General features: G+C 34.0%; 3 protein-coding genes across 8 annotated transcripts; 2 read left to right on the top strand and 1 right to left on the bottom strand.

The window, feature by feature from the left end:
- Positions 1-2,821: 2,821 nt before the first annotated feature.
- LOC112741253 (homeobox protein SBH1) lies at positions 2,822-7,792 on the top strand. Its single transcript, XM_025790148.3, has 4 exons — positions 2,822-3,859; positions 4,069-4,327; positions 7,001-7,245; positions 7,340-7,792. Exons 1-4 carry the CDS (start codon positions 3,407-3,409, stop codon positions 7,541-7,543), a joined length of 1,161 nt encoding a protein of 386 aa, XP_025645933.1. The 5' UTR covers positions 2,822-3,406; the 3' UTR covers positions 7,544-7,792.
- Positions 7,793-9,316: 1,524 nt separating this feature from the next.
- LOC112741252 (uncharacterized) lies at positions 9,317-13,076 on the top strand. 5 transcript variants are annotated; one of them, XM_025790147.3, is made up of 9 exons: positions 9,378-9,446; positions 9,565-9,733; positions 9,851-9,912; positions 10,016-10,136; positions 10,334-10,482; positions 11,063-11,170; positions 11,311-11,430; positions 12,301-12,474; positions 12,710-13,076. In XM_025790147.3, the coding sequence occupies exons 2-9, from the start codon at positions 9,625-9,627 to the stop codon at positions 12,809-12,811; spliced, it is 945 nt and encodes a 314-aa protein (XP_025645932.1). In that variant the 5' UTR covers positions 9,378-9,446; positions 9,565-9,624; the 3' UTR covers positions 12,812-13,076. The 5 variants fall into 5 exon arrangements, with proteins under 5 accessions (XP_025645930.1, XP_025645932.1, XP_029147812.1 ...); XM_029291979.2 differs by having other exon boundaries at positions 9,382-9,446; positions 9,558-9,733; XM_072213673.1 differs by having other exon boundaries at positions 9,383-9,442.
- A 966-nt stretch (positions 13,077-14,042) lies between these two features.
- Positions 14,043-19,610, bottom strand: LOC112741251 (protein STRUBBELIG-RECEPTOR FAMILY 8). Of its 2 annotated transcripts, none has more exons than XM_025790144.3 (16): positions 19,006-19,610; positions 18,259-18,391; positions 18,092-18,163; positions 17,878-17,943; positions 17,698-17,769; positions 17,530-17,601; positions 17,201-17,272; positions 17,050-17,115; positions 16,912-16,977; positions 16,500-16,813; positions 15,842-16,098; positions 15,364-15,635; positions 15,129-15,264; positions 14,909-15,048; positions 14,636-14,792; positions 14,043-14,456 (listed from the first exon to the last, which is right to left on the bottom strand). In XM_025790144.3, the coding sequence occupies exons 1-16, from the start codon at positions 19,169-19,171 to the stop codon at positions 14,304-14,306; spliced, it is 2,214 nt and encodes a 737-aa protein (XP_025645929.1). In that variant the 5' UTR covers positions 19,172-19,610; the 3' UTR covers positions 14,043-14,303. The 2 variants fall into 2 exon arrangements, with proteins under 2 accessions (XP_025645929.1, XP_072069772.1); XM_072213671.1 differs by having other exon boundaries at positions 18,259-18,799; positions 19,006-19,368.
- Between the last annotated feature and the right edge of the window lie 7,674 nt (positions 19,611-27,284).

Genomic DNA, 27,284 nt, shown 5'->3' with positions numbered 1-27,284 from the left:
ATGTGTGTAAATTCTGAAAAATATGAGTACAAATTGTATTGATTCATGTATGTAAATTTTAGTAAATATAAATACAAACTATGCTTCTTGTATATAAATTCTTGTAAATATAAATATAAATTATTGTTAGCTAATTACTAATAAAAAATGATAATATTTATTATTCTTGTAGTATTTCTCATTAAATACTAAATAAATACATTAGAGATCAAATTTGAATATAATTTTTTACGATTATTATTAAAAAAATAAGACTTTTTATAAAATTTGATAATTTTATATCAAGTGATTTTTTTAAACAATTATTTAACTGTGAATTACTATTTTTTTAAAAAATAAAAAATTTAAAGATAAAATTTTATTCTAAATTTATTTATGTATCTTTTAAATATTTATTCTAATATTATCATAAAAATTCAAAAATTAAATACAAAAATTTTTAAATCTTTTAGACATGATTTTGTAGACGACATCGAAATTTTTTACCAAATGTACTTTGAATTACTGGTAATTTATCCGGCAAATGTGTCATCACTTGTGGTTGTGGGTGCAATAGGAGGAACGCAACCTGATCTCTCATGATTTGCAATTTCTTTGATAAAACAAAATTTAAAGCCTTGACGTACGGAAGATGTCGTAAGTGTTCCATAACAGCAGAATCCCATATTGATTTCGATTTTGAATGGAAATGAAAATGTTGATTAATTATTAATTAATTAATAATTAATTAATGGCACGCTTGAGCACCCGATGGATATGATGGGATGGTTTGTCTTTGACAGGTTGCCACCGCCCATTAGGGTGGCCTGAGGTTGAGATGCTGTCATACAAAGTCCACCAGATCATAATTACTATCTTCAAATTAACCAATTTTTTTCTCCACCAAATCCGTTGTCGTTTCCACCCTAGACTTACCAATCAAAATCTATTTTACTTTTTTTTATGACAATTATATAAAATATTTATTGTATTTTCTCTATTGAAATATTTTATAATTTTCTGATAGTATTATTTTGAGATAATATAACATATACTTTAATAATAAATTTTGGATATATATTTCACACGGTTCTCTCTTGTTGATTTTCATTTTAAACAAATTAGTCTTTAATAAAACAAAACTGATAAATTAGATATAAAATTATCTTTTTTTAAAAAGGTTAAAAATAATTTATCATTATTTAAATATAATAAAAAGTAATTTATTTTTCATTTGATTGGACGTCACTACTATATATATTAAAGAACCAACAAGAGAGTTTACAAAAATATTAAATTTTATTGTGTCAGTTTTGTTTTTCACAACAATTTATTAAAGAACCAACAAGAGAGTTTACACTTCTAAGAACAATGCCAAGTAAAAGTTGAAATGCATATTTAAATTACATCAATACTATATGACCAACAAATATTATTAATTTTTGTTAGTATTTAACTAACAATAATTTATATTTATATTTACAAAAATTTTATACAAAAAAATATATAATTTATATTTATATTTATCAGACTTTTATATTCATAAATTAATATAATTTATATTTATATTTTTTAAAAATTTATATATATAAATTAATAAAATTTATTTATTAAAAATAATATAATATTTATATTATTATTCAAATAATAACTAAAAATACTAAAAGTTATTGGCCATAAACTCGAGAGTTTCTCTTTAAACTATTATAACATTATAATATTAGATACTAGTGTACGTATGAAATGTTTTTTTTTTTTTTTTTTTTTTAAACGAGGGAAGCGAAAATATTGTAGTTGAAGTGAGAAGATGTAAAGTATTTGTGTGGAGATTTGAAGCGTGGGAGCAATAAGAATAAAGATGCAAAAATAGATAGATGGATAGACAGATAAAAATAAAATAAAATTGATGAGCAGGCTGATGATGCAGTCTTTCATTTGATTAACGGCAACATAGATACATAGATAGATAGATCAATTCTGAAGAGATTCCTAGACACCTACCAGTCTACTACGACCCTGCTGATCTCAATAATCTCATCATTATTAACTGATTATTAATAATATCTATGTAGCAAGTCAAGTCAAGTACATAATAATATTTTAGATTTATTAGAAGTGGTTATTAATTAATAATAAGCATTGATAAAGTATAGGGGTAAGTGATGGGAAGGGGGGGACAATGTGAAGCGACAATATGGAATTGCTTTCAGTTTTCACTACGGTATTTTTACGGGAACTAGTGATGCTACCTACGCTACTTATTATTATGGATCCTCACATATATAATTTGCAACAAACCTATGCTCCTATACACACATTCCCACTGTCCCACATACTTTACCAGCTTTAATTATTTCTCGTAGACTCGCGCGCCTTTTTATTTGCATGCTAAACATTATTAATTATACGGTGAATGTTATCTTACTCTCTCTAAAGTAATATGTAAATTATTTTTTTAATATGTCATATTTTAATTGGATGTTTATTTTAACCTGAGTTAGTTTAATCTTATGAGAGTTAATAATATTTTGGAAGACGGTGACGGCCTGACAGAAGAAGAAAATGAAACACCCAATAAGACGATGATACTTAGGAAGCACAACGACGACGATAAAAATAAATACTTAATTCAAATATGACACATCAGAAAAAGTAACTTACATGTTACTTTAGAGAGGATAGGATAACATTTACTTATATATTACTTCAAGTCAAGAATAATATTTAATTAATTAAAAAAAACACACACAAGAACCTGCTGCCACTTGAATATTTATGTATGCAGCTTAATTAAGTGAAAGATGAGTTGTGAAATTAATAGTTTAATTAGTGGATTGATTTGAGAGTGGGGAGCAAGAAGAGGAAAAGGAAGTGGTGAAAGAATATTAATTAAATGAGTGGAGAGATTGGCATAAAAGAGAGAGAGAAGGTAATTGATTCCGTGCCCCATAATAAAACCTATCTTTCTCTTCATTCAGTAGTGTAGGTAACTTGTTTTCGTTTCCTCTTCATCCTCGATTTGATCGTTCTTTCTTTCTCTCTTTCTCTTTCTACTGCTATTGTTTGTATGGCAGAAACAGCAGTGTATCAGTGGCAGTATAGAGAAGAAAAGAGAGGAGAAGAGTTTTCATTGGGAAGGTAAATCAAACCCCCCCTCCCCCTCTTCTCAACCCTCTCTCCCTCCATCTTTATGAGCAGCTGCAACTACCTGCGTGAGTGAGTTAATCCTACCAACACACACACACACACACCCATTTTCCAAAGGAAATCTCTGCAGGCTTTGTTACTGTACTGAGACTGAGAGCAACAACTATCACTGTAGACACTACTGTTGTTGTGTGTTTAGGATTGTTTCTGTGGAAAAAGCAGCCTCATTCTTTTACCATAAAACCCGGGAGACCCCTCCCAACATCATATCCATCCAGCTATGGAAGCTGAGGGTGGTAGCTCTAATGGTGGCCCTTCTAATTGTTTCATGGCTTTTGGAGAAAACAACAACAGTAGTAGTAATAATAACAATAACAGTGTTAGTGGTAGTGGCCTATCTCCAATGATGATGATGCCTTTAGTCACTAATTCCCATCATCCAACAAATAATAATCTTATTCCTCATCAAAATCATACTTCTACTTCTAATAACATTGCAAACCTCTTCCTTCCCATGCCTACTTCCAACACCAACAATAATAATACCAACACTTCTTTCATGCTTGAAAACAATACTACTACTACTACTACTACTACTACTGGATTAGGGTATTATTTCATGGACAACAATGGAAGCTCTTCTTCCTCTTCTCCTTCTTCTGCTGTCAAGGCAAAGATCATGGCCCATCCTCACTATCACCGCCTCTTGGCAGCTTACATCAATTGTCAAAAGGTCAGCAAGTTTGACTCAACTTGTTGTATTCTATCTCAAAACAGACAAAAATATTTTGGACTCATCATCATCACACCCCTTCAAAACCATGCCTAATTAATTTCTCCACACACCTTTTTCATCACAAAGTTCGGATCTTGAGATTACTGTATCTTACAAATCATAAACTCAGAACCCTATTTGAGAGGTTTATTTTCTCTTTGTTGCAGGTTGGAGCACCACCTGAAGTGGTGGCAAGGTTAGAAGCAGCATGTGCATCTGCCATGTCAATGGCAGCTGCAGGAGACACATCAGCTTCTTGCCTAGGTGAAGATCCATCTCTGGATCAGTTCATGGAAGCTTACTGTGAGATGCTCACAAAGTACGAGCAAGAACTTTCAAAACCCTTGAAGGAAGCCATGATCTTCCTTCAAAGGATGGAGTCTCAGTTCAAGAATCTCACCATCTCTTCTTCTTCTAGAGATCTTGGTGATGAGTCCTACTATTTCTTAACACTTTTATTTTTCAGATTTATTAAAATGCTATATTATTAGTCTTCCATAATTTTCAAATTCATGCATGCATGTTCTTGATTAATCTAAAGTGGATTGAAGCGTCTACTTTTACTTTACTTTTTCAGCTTTAATTATGATCTTTTTGGTTTAACGTTTTGGTGACGTTATCCTTCTGAAAAATGATGTAGTTGTTTTAATTTGCTTACCCTTTTATCTTTGTTCAAGAGTTTCAAATATCACTACTAAGCAAAAGGTGCCTTTGCTCGAAACGTGTTTTATTCTCTATGATGTATGTGTGTGTGTGTGATTCTCTTTGTTCTCGGTGTTAGTGCATTGAATGAACTTTTGTTTGTATCTTTGCTAATTCTTCTTCGTATTCCTATTCCTGTGTGCATGAATTGACATGTTTTCAGATAAATGGTTTTTGGGAAATATAAGTGTTTTATTTTTCTATGTATTTTCCCCATTTGATGTGTGCAGAGACGTTCAGTTTTGCTGGTTTTGCATCTTTATTAGAATTGTGAAAGATTCTATATTCTTCTATATACTTAATGATGATTTCATGTGTGTGAGGATGAACAGGCAACTAGTCCGTGAATTTAGGGTTTTTTGAACTAAATATATAACCTAGGGATTAGGGTTTCTTGTTTCTTCTGAAAATTGGTAATAGCAAGGTTTTACACTAAACAAAAAGGGCACACATAATGAGTTGTAACAGTGATGAATTTAAACATTTACAATTTTTGCATGAAATGTTTTGAGGATGAACCAATTTTACCAAAAAATATATAAGGGGACTACTACATCATTTTGATTTCACTCAATCAAAACACATCACTTTATAAATGTCATGTAGATGATATGATATCACTTTTTTTTTGTCTTAATAATGATAGATTAAGAATTTTAATTTTATTTATTTTTCAAAGGTCATGCATCAACTTTATTTATGTGATTAGAATATATTTGTGTAGTGTTATGTATGCGTATGATTTCTCAACTAGTGTGACTACTATAGGTATTGAAATAACTATATATTCTGCGTATATTTGTGTCTGCGGGTGCAGATACATATTCTCATGCTTGTTTAGTGTACATGTTCATGATGTTATATATGATAGTGATTTAATTATTTGCACACACTGTCAAATCTAAACAGTGTTCATGGCTGGTTGAGAATATACAATTGAATGTGACAACCATTAATACTAGTCAAACTTTGCTGCTATAATGTTGATGAGTATTACTATGAAGAAAAATAAGTAGGAGCTTGTTTATAGCATATATGCTGGCTTGTATATGTCAACAAGACCAAGCTTTTTGCTGAATCAATGTTTTCTCATCAAGCTTCTAACTGTGATGGGCCAAAATAAGTACATAGTGTCTTTCTTGTAAAGCCTGAAAGATTCTATTTTAGGAGAGCAACCAACAGTGTTTTCTTACTTACTACTTTAGCTGCATGCTTTTCTGGTTTATGATTTCAATTGTTTCATCTTCCATGGTTAATTACCTGCTTTCTTTGGTTGTTTTTAGTCAATGTCTTGAGACTAAATACATAGAGGAAAAACAAAAAGCTTGCATTTTTCTTCCTATCTCTGACCTACTAATGTAATTGGGTAGACTAAAGAACAGGTCAGTTTTTGTTAGTATATAGAAATAGAAATTTTATATGTTTTTATTAGGGCTCATTTGTGATAATAGAGTAGCCCTTCATATCTTATTTTGAAAAAATAGACTAAGTTAATCACATTATCTCAGGGTGTACGGTTTAGGGCCACTGTGCTTCTTGAAAAATGAGTTTCTATTTTCAAATGTTTCTTTGGCCATATTGGTCTCCAGGCTCTTTAACCTATGCATTAATTTGAAGTTATATACCTTCCATTTTGTTGAATCAATTATTTCCTAATCATTGTGTTCTGTACTTATCTTCATCCTTTGTATTTATAAAATCAATCACTTAAGTTCTTTAAAATTTATCCCATTCATGATTCTTCTGTGGCTTGATATATAAAATGTATGCTGCTATTTGAAATAATGGTGGCACTTATATGGCTTTAAAGGCAGCTACTACACTCATTCATTGCCTTATTTTCATTTTTTTTGTATTGGAGAAAAAGAAAGTGAACAATGTGTTACTTTTTTTTATTTATTGTCCTATGATTTTTGTACCTTGCATATTCTGTCTGAATTTGGTTGGTTATATGTACTTTTCTACATTGATTGAAGAGTTGACTTCATTTAAGTTTAACCATTATTAAAAGTGTCTAATTTGCTATAGTTGAACTGTGCTTTGTTGAGGGAAAACAATTGTTCTGTCCCATGTGTCTCCTTCCTTTATCATGGGTAAATTTTCACATGTTTGATTTTGGGAAGAATCATGTGTAATGTTGAATATATGATATGATGTTGTTACAAAATTGTGAAAAATGAAAAATACAAAGTGTGGGACACAAATATGGGACAGAAGTCTTTTAGAGGAAAGAAAAAGACTCAGACATGAGAAAATATACAATAAATAAGTACTTTATATTATATGATTTTTCAAATAATGGGTGGCTAAGAAACTAGTTAATTAATAGTTATATAGTAATTATTAAACTGATGCATGAAACATATGTAGTGGTTATAACATAATTGAATGGTTCAGGTAGCAAGGAGGCAAATGATGGGAATAATGGATCATCAGAAGAAGATGTAGATCTACAAAGCTTGATAGATCCTCAGGCAGAAGACAGGGAATTGAAGGGTCAGCTTCTTAGAAAGTACAGCGGCTACTTGGGAAGTCTGAAGCAGGAGTTCATGAAGAAGAGGAAGAAAGGGAAGCTTCCGAAAGAAGCAAGGCAACAATTACTTGAATGGTGGAGCAGACATTACAAATGGCCTTACCCTTCTGTATGTATCATTATTTCCTTGTAAGAATAATTAAGCATCTTGCATGCATGCAAAATAATTATTATCAATAACACATTATTGTGGAATTGTGTAGGAATCACAGAAGCTGGCTCTAGCAGAATCCACTGGTTTGGATCAGAAGCAAATTAACAATTGGTTTATTAATCAGAGGAAACGCCACTGGAAGCCTTCTGAGGACATGCAATTTGTGGTGGTGGATCCAACCCATCCACATTATTACATGGATAATGTTCTTGCCAATCCATTTTCCATGGATCTCCCCAACACAATGCTCTAGAAACATATATAATTATCTCCATAATCATCACCTTGCTTAATTATATATGTCTAATTAATTAATTAATTATTAATTGCAAAGCAGTCATAAGCTTATTGTGTGATCACTTAATTAAGACCTTAATTATTTATACTTATCCTGTATTATTATTATTGTTATTATTTGTGTGTAAGTAGTAGCTAGAGATTAAGCATTATTCTAAGTTATGATTAAGATTTATAAATACAGTATATAATTTGCAGTTCTCTATGCTGCTGCCTGGTTTTTGGATGGTCCTTTATGTGAGGTCGGGTCTAGTGAATGTCAACAAACTTGTGATGAATGATGATACTATTTATAAAGTTGATTTATGAATATATAAAGTTTCAATAAAATAATAAGAAAATAATAAATAAAGCTATTGATTGCTGATTACTCTTGCCAAATCCCATAAAACCAATTTTGAGTGAGGAACAACAGAAGAAAAAATAACTCTCTAGTTGTTTATGTTAATTCCAAAATGGGACTTCTATTTTAGTAGGAAAAAAAAAATAGAAATGTAGTTATGGTTAGAGTTTGTTAAGGTGTTATTAAGTTGGAAAAAGATAATATTTTTTATTTTTAGTTTGTTTGATAAATTTTTAATAGTAAAAAATAAAAGTATTAGAAAAATTAAAAATATCATTTTCTATAAGTTAAATTTTTTATTTTAAAAAAATACTTAAAAAATATTATTTACATAATAAATAAATGAATAAATAAATATATATATATGTATATATATCTAAATATAATTTAATAAATAAAAAAAATCATACATAAAATGTTTAAATATAAAATTATTTTTATTTTTTTAAAATTAAAAAAAAAGATCATTTAAAAAATATCTTTTTTAAAACTCACCAAACGTTTAAATACAAAATAAATATAAGAGAATAATTAGCTAACATTTGTGTTTTTGTAATAATGCTCAAGAACCTTACATTGTCTAAACTCTAAAGGCAAGAGATACTAAATAAAATATAGAGAAAAGGGCAAATCAATCTCACTTTTTAGTTTGTGAATATTTAAGTCTCTGACCTCTTTAAAATCTGGACATATCGATTTCTGGGTTTAATTTGTTTCATTTTAAAAATTGACTTACGTGTGTATAGTGTATATCCATATTAACCAGGTCAGTACAATGGAAGTTAATGTTTGATTTTTTTTAATTGGGTCTGGTAGCTCCAAGTGAACATGAGGGATTGATATGTTTAGATTTTAAAAAAGTCAAGGACTTAAATATATTTTAAAATTTTTTAGGACTTAAATATTCGTAAATTAAAAGGTCCAGGACCTATTTATATTTTTTTTTAAAATATATATTATTGGTATTTATTATTACATTAAAATGCATGAAATTATATGGCAGCATCCTATTTTGAAGTTTTTAATCACCAAACTCATATCACATAGTCATAACTTAAAAAACCTTAAGGCCAAGCAATAATGTTGAAAAGAGAATTTTCTGGAGCACCTCAGCTTCTTCAAAATATGTGTGAGATGGTAACAACAATGAGCACAGGGAAAATTTTCAGATGGCTTCAAATATGGCACCTATCCTCAATGTCCTTCAAGAGGCAAAAATCTTCTTCACCAAAGCTCCACCATGCTTGCATTGACTCACTTTTATTAGATCACAATATATAAACTACTCTGTATATTACTAATTAGACTGGTAGAGTGGTAGTAGTATCTCTCTCTTTTTTAAATCAAATCCCATTTGTTTTGAACCAGATTTGGGTAACAAAATTTGGGCTTCATTGGCCCAACTATTTTTTTTGCCAAAACCCAATCCTTCGGACCCAAAAAAATTAAGAAACCCCCTAAACCTTTGTTCCTCCTCTGTTCTTACTGCGGAATCTCTCTGCCTCCTCCGCTGTTGGTGATTTCTTCTTCTTCTCCGTCGTTATTTTTTTCTTCAATTTCAATTTGTTGTTTCAGTGTTGTTTCCCCCCCCCCCCTGTCTTTCTCATTGTTAATTCTTAAATTCAAGAGGGCAGGGTCAGGATAAAAAAAACCACTTGTTGCGATTGGAACCATAGATTGTATGTTCAGCAACTATGGCGGCCTTTATCTCCAAAAGAATGCTGCGTTCGTTTCGTACTTTGCATTCAGTAGGTCGACCTTCATCTAACGGTGCTAAGTTCGCCGCTTCTCATAGATCACACGGTACACTGTTTTTCTGCATGCTCACCACTTTGTTTTTTGCGCTTTAGGAATAAAAAATGTTAACTTCATGTAACGATTTATGATTACTTTTGTTTGAAATTATTGTTTTTACTACAGGTACTTTCAGTAGTTTATACGGGGAAGGACTGTTTTCTGCAGAACGTTCTGGCTTTCTTTTGGTAATTTGTCACTGAATGAGTGTTTAATCACTGAACCTTCTATTATACTGGTTGTTTATTGATTGTATTGTTTGATAATTTTGTGTAGTGAATTTCAATGTAGGCCAGGTCAATGATTCGACGGTTTTCTACCACTATTTTGACTCCTGGAGCTGATGAAGGTGCATTTCCATCTGAATTGTTGTCCACAAAGCCTATGGTAGCAACACCTGACCGTACTATAGGTATGATGAGTAATTTTAACTTTGAAGCATTTCGGTTATGAATATGGTTCTATATTGTTCTGGTATCTGTTTTTTGGAAGGATAGGTATTTGACTTCTAGACTTGGATTTCTGTGTGGTTAGATTATTGATATGTGAATATGAGATAAGTTTTATTGTCTACTTTGCAGAATCGACTGAATGTAGTTTATTATGTAGGGCTTTGTCAGGATCTTTTAATTCCAGTGACCAACTTTCATAATGAAGACAAGGGCTTCATGGTTTTAGCTGGAGATGTTTTCGATGTGCCTATTAGGAAGGACATTATTCATCGTGTTGTTAGATGGCAGCTTGCGAAACGACAACAGGTAGTGACTGCATGATGTTTCGGAATACAAAGTTTTGTTGCACATTGGACACATGTTATGTGTTATCCAGAGGTGTCTACAGTAATAGCTTCTTGGTGTTTTTGGATCTCTTTCTACTCACTAAGTTGGAGGTTTTGGCTTGTGTAAAGAAGCAAAGCTTCTGTGGCAGTCCTTAGTTTATGCAGTGTTTTGGTTTACTTGTTTCAGGTTGAAAAGTAATTCAAAGATTTTTAAAAGTTTCTATTTATCAGTTATTGATTTCATTTGGAATAGGATAAATTTTTCCTTTTTGGCTTCCCTTAGGTGTGCAAGACTTAGTCTGCATAGTGTTGTTCCACTTGCTAATATTCAAAGGAATGACCATGTGCTGTTACATGGCTTATCTCTCTGTCTTAGCTTTATCTTATGTATCTGTGTGAATGCGAGGATGTCTTATCTCTTTTCTCTTAATAAAATTAATTTCCATAAGAAAAAAGATATATAATGGTTTTAGAGATATAATTTATATCATAGTAGTATGAAATGAAATCAATATCTGGGAAAACTTTTTTCTGTGTATGCTAATTGACTGAATCAACAGGGAACACACTCAACAAAAACTATCAGTGAGGTCAGCGGGACTGGAAGAAAACCTTGGAAACAAAAGGGAACTGGTAGAGCAAGGCATGGCTCATTGCGTGGACCTCAGGTAGTGAAGCATTCTGCTCGTTGATTTCTAGTCTTTTGAACTCCCTTTATCCTTCCATTCTCCACTATTTTTCTTCCCTTCCGCTCCCATCATTTCTCTCTTTGGAAGTTAAAATTAAATAACTTAATGGACTGCAACAGTTTAGGGGAGGTGAAACTAAGCATGGGCCTAAGCCCCGAAGCCATGCTTTCAAACTGAATAAGAAGGTTCGTCGTCTAGGGCTTAAGATTGCACTGTCAGCTCGTGTTGCAGAAGGAAAGGCAAGTCTTTTCTCCACCTCCATCACCGCTCTCCATGCACAAAATAGGACATATTCGCTTCTGTTTCCTTTCATGCTTTTGTCATCTTGGTTCATTCATTTGTTGCATGATTGTACATTTTTGCTAATAAATTGTGGTTTCTCACTTCAGTAAGCTCTCAATTTGTAATTATTTTTTTTTGGTTGTTTAATGATTTAGTAGCCAAGCTAGAAAGATACATGTTGTTCTGGTTCCACTAGGGGGCTTCTCTGTCGTTGATATTGATGTTGCTATTCCACTAGGAGGAAAATGAATTTAGGACAAATAGCTTGGGTTTCTAGTGTCAGAAATGTCAACAGAAGGTATATCGTATGAATGTTGAATACAAAGTCCGAGTGCCATTTATATTAGGTTAACTGCACACTATTCCCAACCTAAAAATACAGATCTCTCAGTGGTTTACGATTTTGTCATCGAAAAGTCATGTGGTAGTCCTCACTACTGTGATTACTCAGTACATCAGAACCATGTTAAGAAACTAAACAGTACCGGAGGGGGAAAAATGAGAAGTATGATACTTCTGCATCAACTGTCATTTGATTCCTTTCTTATTGTAAGTCCAATGGTTCTTTTGGGCATATATCTCTATCCTGACACCATATTGAATAGTTTACATTAACCAAATGACATCTAAATGATTCTAGTCTGGTATGTTACATTGTTTATTCTTATAAGTCTGTATGTTAAGATGTTCATTGATTTCTTCCAACTGCTTGGAATTGTTCTCCACCCCACCCCCTTTTACTTTTTCTTCGCCGCCTTACAATGTATTAAATGAGGGTTTGTTTCTCGAGCTATGTATACTCAAATGGATGGATGGCATTCGTACAGCTTCTTGTGTTTGATGACCTGGCGGTTCCGACGCATAAAACGAAGAACATCGTAAGCTATTACAATCAAATGGAGAGCACCAAGAAAGTTTTGCTAGTAGATGGAGGCCCCATAGATGAAAAGTTAAAATTAGCTACACAAAATCTACATTATGTTAACGTACTTCCTGCCATTGTAAGTTTCATTTCCATTTTAACACTTAACTTTTTCGATTTCTCTTGGGGAGAAAAAAATATGAATACCTGAAAAAAATACTGCTTAATTAGCTTCCAACGTGTCAATTATATGTGAAATATGATTGATATCACGGTATTTGTATCAAAACAATAACTTGCTAGGTGTGTTTCATGTATGCGGACCAGATTTAAAAGCTTCCTTTGCTTATGTTTAATGTGATATGTTTTTGCAGGGATTGAATGTGTACAGCATTTTGTTGCATGACACATTGGTGATGTCCCGAGATGCTGTGAACAGTATCGTCCAGCGTATGCACACTCCAATAAATCGTTAAGGCGGTAACTATACTTTTGTGCTTCCCTACATTTTCTTGGAAATTAAGAATGGTATCCGGTGCCCATCATTTCTTCTGTAACAACTTAGACATCCAATGAGAATATCTTATGTAGCTTCTGTTAAAATTATATAATGTAGGCAAGTTACAGCCATTCTTACCTTTACTGAAAGTTGGAATGTTAAGAACTTGATGGTCGAATTTTGATTTTCAAGTGGTTATGTTTTTCATGGTTGAAAATAATTTTCTAGCTTTCAAATGCAAAGGATCTAATAAGCCCCGTACCATTGCCTCTGCTCATGGATTTAATCAAATATAATTTATTTGCTTCTTGGGGAGTTATCAGCATAGATGTGTACAATCAATTGTATTTTCCATTCATGCACGTTGTAACAACTAAATGACCTTGATTTTGATCTCCCTGATGGAAAAATACTGATTATCAAGATTGATGTGTACACATTGTTAACATATACAGTGAAGGAAGTTACCAAAGACTAAGGAAAATATACACATTGCTCCACCTTGTTAATATAAGTATCAAGCTTTACAAAATAAATTATTTTGATGGTCTTTGGTAAATGATTTATTTTTGAAAATTTTGATAATTATGTTACCAATATGTATATTTTTCACACCTTTAATGATTCCGAGCAAGTTAGAAAAACTCGTGATTTTTTATGACATCATAAAAGTAAATTGAATACATAAAACATGAAATCATAACAAGATTTAAATGATAAAATCATTGTTTAGTAGAAATTTTACAAATTTGGTTAACACATTTAAAATCATAATCAAAAGATTTTGAGAATTAAATTAAAATTCTAACTACTATAATTCCAAAAATTTAACCCTTTTTGATAACAAAATCCACTGCTACTACATATTAACATTCCACCGACACAAATATAAAGTTGAAATTATTCAAGCAGCCTGCAGAGAATAAAAAAAATGAAGGGAACAGGGCATAACGCCAAAATCATTCTAAATGAGAACAAATAAGAAAGTGAAAGAAACTTGGTGAGATGTAGGCCCCTTAATGTGCATGCATTGTCCTCTCATAAGATACCCCAACTCATACAAAACATAATCCACTCTAACTTGTAGGATCCATCATGTCGGCATTTGTTGTAATTATTCCACTCAGTGCTTGCCAACAAAGCTTAATAAGAACAGTAAGCTCAGAAAAAACTGTTTTGGTACTATTTAGCAAAAGAACAGAAATTAATGACTTTAAAATTCATTATATTACACCATGTCATGTTAATAATATACATCTTATTTTTCCAAAGTATTAAATGGCGTATGAAAAATTTCGAACACTTGTAATTAATTACAAACATCTTGAATCTGTTCTACTATATTTGATAACAACATCTTCATGATGATCTCTAACTCTTCCTTGTGTTTCATAATGTTCTTATTTTCCCTGGAAAAACTGCAACACTTTACACAAAATTGCATTAAGATTAGATGGTAAAATACATATTTAAATAGACATATCTATGGCCTCATGTTCCGGGGTCCTGTGACCAAAACCAGATTCATCACTTGGTCTTCGTTTAACCACACTTGCTCTTTGCACTAACCGTACCAATGCTTGCACCACCTCCGACATGGGAGGTCGAAATTCAGGTTCAGGCTGCGCAGAAGATCGAGTTAGTTGACGAATAACTATTGAAGAGCAATGAGGGAAACCCCAGACGGGTTTAGATGCAAGATATATTGATCATAATCAAATCCACAAGAATATGTTCATTAGTAGAAAAACCAACAGAGTGCAGTTCATGGGATTATAGTTTGTATTACTCAAAGTATTACCTGAACACAAAGTGCAATTATATCAGCAAAGCGCGAAAGCGACTTTGCAGGATACATGCCGTTCAAAGCAGGATCAACCATTTTAGCCAACGCGTCTATGTCGTGGAGCTGGGGTGTAGCCCATCTCACAAGCGACTGCTCTGATCTAACCCGTGAACTGTTAAAAGTTAGAAATGAATGTAAGAATCCATACAAAAATGGAAGCTAATAAACACAGGCAAATGTTGACATGATGAAGTTGAATATTCATTTCCAGCAGTAGAATAGGCTCACCTGTCAAGCGGCTTCCGACCAGTCAATAGTTCCAGCATGACTACTCCAAAGCTGTAAACATCACTTTTTACAGTATATACTCCTGATAATGCAAACTCAGGAGCGCTATAACCAAACGAACCGACCATCTGAGTTGAAACCTGCTAAAAGCAAAGTTGTTGACTTTTACCATTGAAGTGTGACTAGAAAAGATAAAAATAAGAAATCCTCTCTCATCAACCTGCCGCTCAGTGTTTGGTGTTAGTGCAGCTAAACCACAATCAGAGAGGTGAGGATTGAGCTCTTCATCGAGTAATATATTTGCAGATTTGAAATTTCTATGTACAACAGAAGGCAAGCACACTTCATGCAAGTACCTGATAGACAGCATAAAATTCGACGAAGAAATTAGCCTGAATGTGGTATGATAGCTAGAGCCTATAACAAACATAATGAGTCATTTGCACGAGACATACTCTAAAGCCCGGGCTGTGCCAAGTGCTATGCGTACTCGGGCATTCCAAGACAAAGCCTTACTACTATCTTCAGCAAAATGTAGCATGTCATGTAGATTTCCGTTTCCTATATACTCATAAACTAGAAGGCGTTGGCCATGCTCCGCACAATATCCAGCCAGCGTAACAATGTTTGGGTGCCGTAACCTTGACATATTTGAAACAGCTTCAAGAAAATTGTCTTCCTCCTGTAGTGACAATGCTGAGTTGTCGATCTTCTTAATGGCCATGATCTAAATAAAAACAAAACTTCAAACTATTAGAATTACAATGTACATAAACTTTATGGTTTAATAAAAATAATAATGATAATAATAAAACAACTTTTCCCTTGTTCATTTCCCACAGTGAAACCAGTATGTACCCCATTGATACGCAACAAGTATACGGTCCCAAGATGCCAGGGTTGCAGATGAGAAATGTAAAACCATAATGTTACCTTCCCATTTGGAAATTCAGCCCTGTAAACTCGACCAAGAGAACCTTCACCAATAATATTTTCTTGACTAAAACTATTCGTTGCACTTTGGAGAGAAGCAACTGTGTATGATGTGGAAGTTATAGGGGACTTCATCTGCTTTATAGATCCACTTTTCACAGGCGCCCTCTCGACTACCACATTCTCAACAGGTGGAGGCTTGAGATCCGTAATCAAAGCTGCACTTTTTACCCTCTGCTCTTGCATCTGAGGATTCACTGCAAGTACAAACCAAAAAGAAAAGCTATACTGTTCAGGATACATATACAACATCCTTCACCTCCAAAGAATAAGAAAATAGTTGGAATTCTGAATGAAAGAACCATTTATGGAATAGTAGCTTCAAAAGGATGATAATGCAAATGACTATTGTAGCATAAAGAAAATTTGTTCCTATGTGAAAAATAGTGAATATGAATTTCCAAATCATAATTCCCTCACGCTGGCCTTCTAATCACTTCTACTATATAGCTGCGACCTCATTGCCTCTAAATATTAAATATTGAACAAAGATTGGGCCAGATTTAAGCATACTTTATTAGATTAGGTTCAACAAAGAAAGCAAATTACATGATTAGAAAATGTATTTGGAAACAAAGAGGTATAGAAAAGAATTCACCATTAGTAGTTCCATGAGGAAGGCTCCCACTAGAAGTTCTTGTAACCTTTTCCTTCCCCTTTTGCTTTCGGACACAGAAGAAAAGAGCAAGTATCAAAATAACAGCCACCAATATTGAACCTATAATAATGCCTATAATAGCCCCTGTGGTCAAGCCATTATTGCTATCAGAACTTTCATTATCAGAAACCCGTGTTTTGTTATGGGAACCAGATCCAGAGCGACGGTGACTATTGTGAGACCTGCTGGGTGGAGGAGATGTAAATGGTGGTGGAGGAGGAGCAGGCCCGTTGTCAAAAGAATTCCCATCAAATCTAGTTCATATTTGAAGATTCATATCAACCACACTGTGTTATGCATTGGAAAACAGATTGGCAATTCCATTAAAGGAAAAGAATGCATAAATACTTACATGAAATTATGGATAGAACTAAGCTCATGAGGTATCCATCCGCTGAAATTATTGTGGGCAACATTTCTGGAAATAACATTGAGCAGGATAAGAATCTGATATACAGTCAAATTTAACCCCAAATGGAGAAGTACTTACAAGCTATCTAACGGCAAACCAACAAGAGTATTAAGATTGCCAGTCAATTGATTGCTCTGCAAGAAACTGCAAATATGTTTTGATAAGCATTATATGTTTTACTTACGGTAAATTAAAACCAGTTTATCAATCGAAATATCATCTGACATACAGAGAAGAAAGATTTGACAAAGAAGCAAATGAAGCAGGTAGATCCCCAGAAAAGTTATTGAATGAAAGATCCCTGCATCATTGAACACAAAGACTGACATTCATCAAATACAATCAACCTTGAAACTACGAATAGCTAGTATTGATAATTATAATATATGATAAATAAAGTCTAAAGAATTATACAGTTTTAATTTGAAACTCTCCCCCTCATTTCAGAAGAGATTTCCAAAGGAGAATAAGTGATCATTAATATGGTAGATGACATCATTACCTAAATGAAATAAATAATGGAAGATGGGAATGAAGACACTATGTAAGATATCTTACAGGGTACCAAGATCAGAAAGACTAGCAAAAACATCACCAATTGGAGTGGAGAGTGCATTGTTGCTTACATTCCTGAAAATGCATTGAAACACAGCAAAAAAGTGATTCCAATGAATGACTGAACTGGACATTATGAACTTAGCACTTTACTAATAGAAAGGAACTTACAGATAATTGAGTGAAGTCATGGCAGAAATGGAATAAGGAAGATTTCCACTTAAATTATTTCCAGCAAAATTCCTGATTGTTGCAATTAGAGAGTAACTCGGTTACAAAAATTATTCAAATTTTCAGAAATTGAGACTAATCAAGAAATGAATGGAACAGATAATTGTAGGTGAATATTACAGGCTTGTAAGATTTGGTGGCAACTGATAGGGAACTGTGTCATGGATCTTGTTGTTACTCAAGTCACTAGAAAAACACATGTAAAAGAAGATAATATCAATCAACAATACGAACATATTAAAATAATAAGATTAAAACCAATCCCTAAATACCAATAGATTAAAATATCAAAGTATGTGTTACAAGAAACATGAGTGAGCAGAGTTTATCTCACAGTTTTCTCAGTGACATAAGGTCTGAAAGCAGGTATCCCAAAGTTCCATTGAGTCCTAAACCTGAGAGATCACTAATCAGCATCACAAAAGGAAGATCAGTTAGTTAGCTAAACCACAAACAATTTTAACAAAAATTCAATTTTACAGAGTCATCTTAATCTCATACATGGAAACAACTGCTGAACCATCACAGGTTATTCCTTTCCATGACTCTCCACACGGATCACCTTCACCTACTTTCCAACCCGTTAGAACAGATGGACTATTCAACGCGTTGAATAATACCCCAAGAGCTTGAACTGTAACAAAGGGAAGAAGAAAAACAACAAGAGGAATGAAAACTGTCAATAGTTGATAAAGGCAATGAATACCATTAGGCCTTAAACACTATGCAGTAATACACACAAATAAAGCCACATGATTGTACAACTGGTGGTTCAGCTTATCTTGATATCAAACATATACTCAAATGGAGAGAGAAAGAAAGAGAGTTTTTTCTTTCCCCCTTGAAAAAAAAGGGAAAGATTTTGGTATGTTAAAACAGATAATCCCCGTGACTTCATTTATTGCACTCCCTCTTCAACTAGAGTGTTCACAAAAATAAAATCCAACGCCCTACAAAAGTCAATGCTCTCTGAAAAATATCACTTCTTTTGGCACGGTAAAGCAAAAGAAATCCAGTACTTTTTTATCTCTTTGCATTTTCCCTGCACCCAAACAGAGTTTTATAAGCAGAAAAAGCAAGTCATCAAAGCTCAACTTGGGTTCAAGTTCAAAGCAAAATCCAAACTTTACATCAAAATCAGAAACTTTCAACAGCATTACAAAATGGGCAGCAGCCACAGCAATCAATCAAACACATTGTGATCATACAAAAACAAAACAAGAAGCTTGTTAAAAGGATGAAGGGTACCATCAGAAGGGTCAGTATTGGCAAGTGCAAAAGGAAGAGCTAAGAAGATCGAAGAGAATGAAAGATGAAAGAGAGAGAGAAGAATGAAGCGGGAAAGAGCCATTGTTGGGTTGTTCTTGTTTCCCGCCGCAGCTGCAGAAAGAAGCTCAGAGGAGCAAGGAAACATGCAGGAGAAGCATGGAAGCGAGAGAGAGGAGAAAGAAGAAGGGATTGGGGGTAGAAGAGTAGTAGTTGGGATTCAGATCGCGACTGGTTTCATAAGGCAACTCCATTAAAGAAAGGGTCAGAGAGATTCGAAGCTTGGAGTAATGAAGAGAGAGAAAGTAGAGTGAAGCGAAACACAACACAAGCGTATGAGTGTGTGAGTTTGTGTGTGTCGGCGAAAATGAAAAACACTAAATTTTATTATTAATTATTGTTTATAATATTCTTATCATATATCATATATGTCACGTAAGAAAAAATAAAAAGAAATAGAAAGTGCATACCGAAAAAAATTATTATTAGAGTTGTACAGGGTTAATATATATTTTTTATTTTTTATTTATGTTATGTATATAACTTATTCATTTTTTTATCAATAATTTAAATAAAAAGTATTAAACTATAAATGAGAGATTAAAAAACTAAACTAAATACCTAGATTTTCTTTGTATATAAATAGAGAATAGATTATTCAAGGTAAAGTGTCTTATGTAATGTCTATATCTAATTATCTATAGAACTGCCTAATATTACTAGGTCCCTAACCTAGTTTTCTTTTTTCTTTTCTTTTTTCTAGTAAAAGAATGGCATTAGATTTAGATTGTGTAATCTCAGTAAATTTTAATGCATATTTGATCAAATAATTTAAAGTTTGTAATAAAAAAGACGAATTTTATTCAGTTATTCTTATTTTAGCTTAATATAATTACTTGAACAATTTTCCGAAAAAGGGCTAACAACTTGATCCTCTCTATTCATAAATCATTCTGGGGTTTAAACTTTAAACATTAGATTTTTCAAATATTTGGGAGAAGCTATTATTTTATGAGTTTAACTTTTTTTTTACAAAAAGCTTCAAATATATACACCATTCACTTAAAATAGGGAAGCATAATTATTCACAGCAATCAGCATGTATAGGAAACATAACATACATACAATACTACAACTACTTTTTCCCCCATGATTTGAGAGTGAATATGCAATATACAAATATAAAATAAATAAATAAAATAGAATGGAAGCAGTTGAAAAGGGTGGCAGGCTGGTTTCGTTTGAACTTTGAAGGTGTGAAGAAGCAACAAAGGAAGCAATTAAAGTGGGCCCCCAAGCTTTTTCCTCTCTGGGTTTTAGGATTTTCTTGTTCCATTTCTCTCATTCTTATATTCTACACCTTTCGGGCTTTTACCCCCAATCCAATCTGTGTCTGTCAGTTCACTTTTCCCTTTCATTTTCTCATGTCTTATTTCTATTATTAGAGCATCTCTAATGATAATTTTAATTTTAATTTTAATTTAGATTTTATAAAATTATTTGTTATAAATAATAATTTAAAATTAAAAATAAAATTTATTTTTTAATATTTAATTTTAATTCAATTATAATTTTATATTATTTTTAATTATTTTGTTAACATACTGATATAAATAATAAAATTTTTATTTACTTTTTATTAAATTAATACCGTAATTTAAAGTTGATAGCGGTTGTATTTTATTAATCAACTTTAATATAAATTTCAATTCTAAATCAATTTAATTCTTAAAAGTATTATAATGATACTCTAAAAATATTCTATTGAATATGATCTTAGTATTTGTACAATTTTCTTTTCTTATTGTATTAACTAAGAACAAACAGAACTAATTCTTGATTAGTTAATATTAATTAAAATTTTTATTTTATTATAAAATTATTTTTTATTTTTTATTTTTTAGAAATTTTAAAATTTAAGATTGAAATTTAGAATTTAAATTTTAAAATTTAATATAAATAATAATTTTAAAAAATGAGTTAATATTGACTAAAAAATTAATTCCCTAATTGTCAATGTTTATTAATGTGATGAAGTTATTAGGTATTAACACAAACGTTGACTGTTTATAACTAGCAGTGTCGGTCAGCATAAGTCTAACTTCTTTTTTTCATTTTTCTTTTCAACGAATATTGTATAAGCTTTACTCTAATTAAGAAAGAGACAGATTTTTATTTTGATTTTGATTAGGAGAGAATAAGAATGACTTGCGGGTCTATGGTGTTGGTTGAGCTTATTTTGACTTTTGTTTTTTAAACATGTGATGATGTGATACCATCGAATTCTACATGCTTTCATTAACATATTTAAAGTACGTACAAATTAAATACAAACAAAAGAAGATTTTTAAGTATATTGTCATACTCAATAATTTTTAACCGTTGATTTTAATTATATATATTATATATATTTTTTTATAATTAAAATTAACGGATAAAAATTACTAAAACACCATTATAACGACACACTTAAAAATTTTCCTACAAACTATACTTCACTATCATCAAGATATTAGCAATGTTCATTGTAGGGCTATATTATTACTTCATATTTTTTATGCGCTAATTCTTTGATTTTTTTTTTCTTCTAATAATTAAACATAGGAGCCACTGAAAAAAATGGTGTTAAATTTTAAGGAAAAAAAATTTCTAAAATAATAATATTAATAAAATAATAAAATAATATTTTAATTATTTTTAAATTTATAATATTTATTATTTATGAATTTTACTATCTTAATTAAAAAATAATTAATAATATATTTTTTTTTCTAAACCGACAATATAATTTTAGAGAAACAAATCCAAACTTTAGTTTCTCAACTATATATAGCTTCAAATATAATAACATCGTTGAAGTTGCCAATGATGAGATGTTTTTTCTTTTGACGGATATAATGATGAGATTAATGGATATTACTATTAAATATTTATAATTTTTTTTCATATGATTTTATCATATTTTAAAAATGAATATTTTTAATAGAGTGATTTTGCATAATTCAATAGCTAAATTGAGAGTTTAGCTAGTATCTATTAAAGTATATATTAAAATTATTGTTATTATAAATTTTTATTTTTTTCTGTGACAAAAATATAACAAATTAATACATTAAAATTAAAATTAAAATTAAAAATTTATATTTTTATAAAAAAAATTAATTGATAATTTTAACATGTATCCTAACTATTAAACCCTTAATATAATATCAAAATTAAACTAAGTCGTATTCATTTCTCTTGATTATACTTCGCTCAACGCTAATAGAATATATAAATCACAATTAAATTAACAAAAATGTTATTGGTATATCAAAATTAATTACTAAAATCAGTCATTAATATTATTAATGTATATTTATAATCTAACATGTATTTATTTTATACTAATAATTTATTTTAATAACTAATTTTAATATATATATATATATATATATATATATATATATATATATATATATATGTTACGGTGGGTAACCGGAGATTAATGGGCCGGATGGCGTTGGTTGGCCCAAACGTGTGAAGGAGGTGGCTTTCGAGTGGATCTGTTACTCGGTGTTCCTCCGTCCGACTTGTACGTGTGAAAGAATGGGGGGTGGTACCTGCAAAGACACTCCGATGCCTAAGTTAGCAAGAGTGTGAGCAGGTTTAGAAATGTATTGGAACTTAGAGATACCTGAGAAGTGTCAGTGTATTTATAGTGGTGAACCAATAACCACCGTTGGAGTAGTGCCACTTTTTTAGGGTGTTAACCGTCCCTTTATCTTAGGGAAGTTAAGATATGGCTTGTGGAAGTGGTTAGAGGGTTTCTAGGGGCAGTTACTCATTCGAATGAGTGTTATCTGCCAGCTAACCTTCGTATCCGACTTCTTTGGAACAGGTCGTGTTCAGTACCGACTTCTGGGATGAAGGCTGGTACTGGATGGAGGGCCAACCCTTTGGGTTGGGCGCCTTTGCTTGGATCCTGGGCCCTATTTATTGGGCCAGGGTATGAACAGTTCCCCTACTCGAGCCCAATTCCTTTTTAAGAGTTGGGTTCGAGTATTCAACTCGGGGTCTTGGCCGATTTGCGAGAGGACCGACGTGATGATTTAAGAACCGACGTGATTTTTCTTGACCTTTCGGTTCTGACGGTTACGTCTAATCAAGCGTCGTGTCCGTTGGGTATGCGTAGGGATTTAATGGCCTTGGTAACGGTGCACCTTTATTAAGGATTGCCCCAGTTTTACCATTATACCCCTAACGTCTTTATAAATACTTTTCCTCTCTTTCGTTGTTTCGTTTCTGCAATCTTTCAAATTTCCCTTGCATTTGTTCGTGCTGCGTTCTTGCGTTTCGAAGGCTTTTACTTCCTCCAGTCTTGATTTCAGACTTAAAGGTTAGCTTTTTCCCCTTCTGTAACATGCTTTCTATTTGCGTGCCTTTATCTTGTAGGTAGATTTGGTTTGTAGGCTTTAGTTCCGTACCCCTTCCCTTAGAGACCGTGTGTTGATTTTCTTTTTCTTTTGTAGGTTTCTTGTCACCCCTTTTTTAAGAAAAGAAAATGGCTTCCGTAGATGCTCTCTCCCAGTGGGTTGATGTTACGGTCCTAGGGGAGGAGCCCTCAGTTGATACTGAATTTATCACCCACCTTCGTACTCACTATAGAATTTGTACTTCTGAAGAAGATGAGCCGAAGTACGAGTTGGTAGTCCCGGGTCCAGAAGACCGGGTTTGTTTCGGGAGGGCCGACGAGACGGCCCCTCATTTCTTTTTTATGTATGAGAGTATGGTCACTCGTTTGGGCGTTTTTCTCCCCTTTTCAGAGTTTGAAATGTCTGTGTTGCGTCATTGTCGGGTTGCTCCCACCCAGCTTCACCCCAACTCTTGGGGTTTTTTGAAAATTTACCAATTTATCAGCCAGGCCTTAGAGTTCCCGACTTCTCTGAGGATTTTCTTCTATCTCTTCCATATGACCAAGCCCTTCAGTGGGTTAAATAATAAGCAACAGTGGGTGTCCTTCCGGGCCATTCAAGGTCGGAGACTTTTTACCCTTTTTGACGAATCCTTTCACGATTTCAAAAACTATTTTTTCAAAGTTCAAGCAGTAGAGGGTCACCACCCCTTTTTCCTGGATGATGATTCTTCTCCCCGATTTCCTTTATATTGGCTGGAGGCCTCTCCCTGCGAGAAATATGGTCTGGACGACCTGGATGAGGTGGAGGCGGCCATTGTGGGGTTCCTCCGAGAAGTGTGGGGGAGGGCCCCATACTTGGATACTAAAAAATTTCTCCAGGGGTCGCCGGCCTTTGTCCAGTCACAACTAGGTAGCTTTTTGCGTTTTTCACTTATTTCCGACTTGCAATTTCTTTTACCGACTTGTCTGACTTTAGCTACCAATTTGTTTTTGCAGAGATGGCAAAGAAAAATGCTCAAGAGTCTTTCCAGAGGGTTCAGGAAGCCAAGGCGAAGTCTCGCGCCAGATCTGGCGGTGCTAGGGTGGTTGTCTCTCCTTCTCCTCCTCCTCGGAATGTTGGGACTCCCTCCCAACCTATTGTGATTTCTTCCTCTGCTTCCTCTCTGCCACCCCCTTCCGTCCGACCTACTCCCGAACCAGAGTTGAAGAAGCGCAAGACCTTAGAGTCTGGCGCTTCTGGTGAGGCGGACGCTCTTGCGTTCGTCCGAAAGAACATCTATCCTCATGCTCGTATGAGTATGGATGATGTTTTTGTTCGGCACTACCTCACCACTGTGGTTGAGGAGAGTCTCAAGACGGCGGGGGTTTGTGGCAAACTCTTGGATATATTTGAGAAGACTCCTATCAGCTCTTTAGGGACGACCTCGAGGGTCGAGGAGCTGGAGGGTAGGCTTCGCATATATCAGGAGCATGAGAGGGAGTTGGAGGGGAAAGTCGCCAAGCTGAAGAAGGAGAGGGACAGCCTCCGGGAGAAGGAGCAGAAATTGCAAGCCCAATGCAACATGGAGGTGGATTTGAGGAAAGCAGCGCAAGCCAGCTACAACAGTTTATTTGCTGATCTTGTGTCTGTAAAGAATGACTTGCTGAATGCTCGGAAGGCCTATACCGAGTTGGAGGACTCTATTGCGGATGGTGCTGATGAGGCCTGGAGGGTTTTCAAGGAGCAGGTCGGAGTTATTGCTCCTGACTTGGACCTTTCTCCTTTGGACCCTGATAAGGTTGTCATTGATGGTGCCATCGTGGATCCTCCTGTCCCCGTGGTGGAGTCTGAGTCTGATTTGAAGACTCGGGGGGCAGAGGATCATAGAGTCCCCTCCTCACTCTAAGGACGCTCCGAGTTCTTCTGCCGCGCCTCCGACTTTCTCCCCAACCCCTAGTCCTGGTGGTGGTGATCCTCCTACTCCTCTGGCAAAGAAGTGATTTGGCTACTGGGGGTCCGGCCTGTGGACCCCCCTTTTTAAACTCTTTATATTTATTTGTTGGTGTTTGAACAATTTTTGGCCTTTTAAGGCCGTAAACAAAACAATTTATGATGCCCTTTTAAGGGTTTAATTTAGCGTTTTAAATAAATGCCCTTTTTGAATAAGGGTTTTGGGTTACCTTATGCGCACATGCTTTTCTGTTCGTGGTTCTTTTGACTCTTTGATCTTTTCTGGAAAAACCTTTTCTTTGGGGCTTGCCTGCTTTTCTGAATCTCCTTGATCCTCAAGGCAGCCTTACAATTTTTTCTTAGTTTTTCCTATCTCTTTTTGTTATTCCTAGTACTCAATTTTGTTTTATTGAGTTTTTCGTGACTTAGGCTACTTTTGCGATTCATTTTAATTTTACTCGATTTCGCATTCCGACTTATGAGTCGGACTGCTCCCGAGTTTATCATGATCGACTTCTATAGCCTCTTTACGCCGACTTGTACCTCGTCGTTTTATCCTGACGACCATCTAGGTCGGTTCATGGGATTTTCACGTTTTGTCGAGCTTAAATCGGCGCGTTTCGTAGAAAGAGAATGAAAAGGGAATTTAAAAGAGATATTTAAAATGAAAGAGATCTTTATTAATTGAGGAGGTACCTTATTGCTACTAAGGGCTTTTGATTATTTGTTTTCCCTTAGCCCCTACTATGATGCCTCGTTAAAAACCCTTTTCAGAAAAAACCCTTTGATTTTGGGAAAAAATCATGAAATCGGGAAAAGAGTACATGCCATGATCTGGGTAACTCGTTGCCGTCGAAGTCGGTTACCCTATAATAGCCCTTTCCTAGGACCTCGTTGATCTTGTATGGTCCTTTCCAATTAGCAGCGAGCTTTCCTTCTCCTGATTTGTTGACTCCGATATCGTTTCTGATTAGGACCAAGTCATCTGGGTTGAAATTCCTTCGAATGACTTTTTTGTTGTATCTCACAGTCATCCTTTACTTCAATGCTGCTTCTCTTATCTGGGCTTCTTCTCGGATTTCGGGGAGCAAGTCGAGCTCCTCTTTGTGCCCCTGTATATTCCTGATCTCGTCGTGGAAAATCACTCTTGGGCTTTGCTCATTGACCTCTATTGGGATCATGGCTTCTACGCCATAAACTAGTCGGAAGGGTGTTTCTCCAGTGACGGATTAGGGGGTTGTTCTGTAAGCCCATAGTATTTGTTGGAGTTCTTCAGCCCAGGCTCCTTTCGCATCTTGTAATCTTTTCTTCAGCCCTGCCAGTATGACTTTGTTGGCTGCTTCGGCTTGCCCATTGGCTTGTGGGTGTTCCACCGAGGTGAACTGGTGTTTGATGTTCATACTGGCTACTAGGCTTCTAAAGGTGGAGTCGGTGAACTGGGTTCCGTTATCTGTGGTAATGGAATAAGGTATCCCATACCTTGTGATTATATTTTTGTAGAGGAACCTCCGACTTCTTTGTGCAGTGATGGTGGCCAGTGGTTCTGCTTCTATCCACTTTGTGAAATAATCTATTCCCACTATTAGGTATTTAACTTGTCCTGGCGCCTGGGGAAAAGGACCTAACAAATCCATTCCCCATTTTGCAAAGGGCCATGGGGAGGTGACACTGATGAGCTCTTCTGGGGGGGCCACGTGGAAATTTGCATGCATTTGACATGGTTGGCATTTTTTCACAAAGTCTGTGGCATCTTTCTGCAAGGTTGGCCAGTAGAATCCAGCTCGGATCACCTTTCTGGCTAACGACCTTGCTCCCAGATGGTTCCCGCAGATTCCACTGTGTACCTCCTCTAATACCTCAGTGGCTCTTGAGGTCGGCACACACTTTAACAATGGTGTCGATATCCCTCTTCTATAGAGAATATTTTTCACCAAG

Source organism: Arachis hypogaea, chromosome 14 (genome assembly GCF_003086295.3).
Source record: "Arachis hypogaea cultivar Tifrunner chromosome 14, arahy.Tifrunner.gnm2.J5K5, whole genome shotgun sequence".
Taxonomy (NCBI): domain Eukaryota; kingdom Viridiplantae; phylum Streptophyta; class Magnoliopsida; order Fabales; family Fabaceae; genus Arachis; species Arachis hypogaea.
This window is presented reverse-complemented; position numbering and strand designations above follow the sequence as displayed.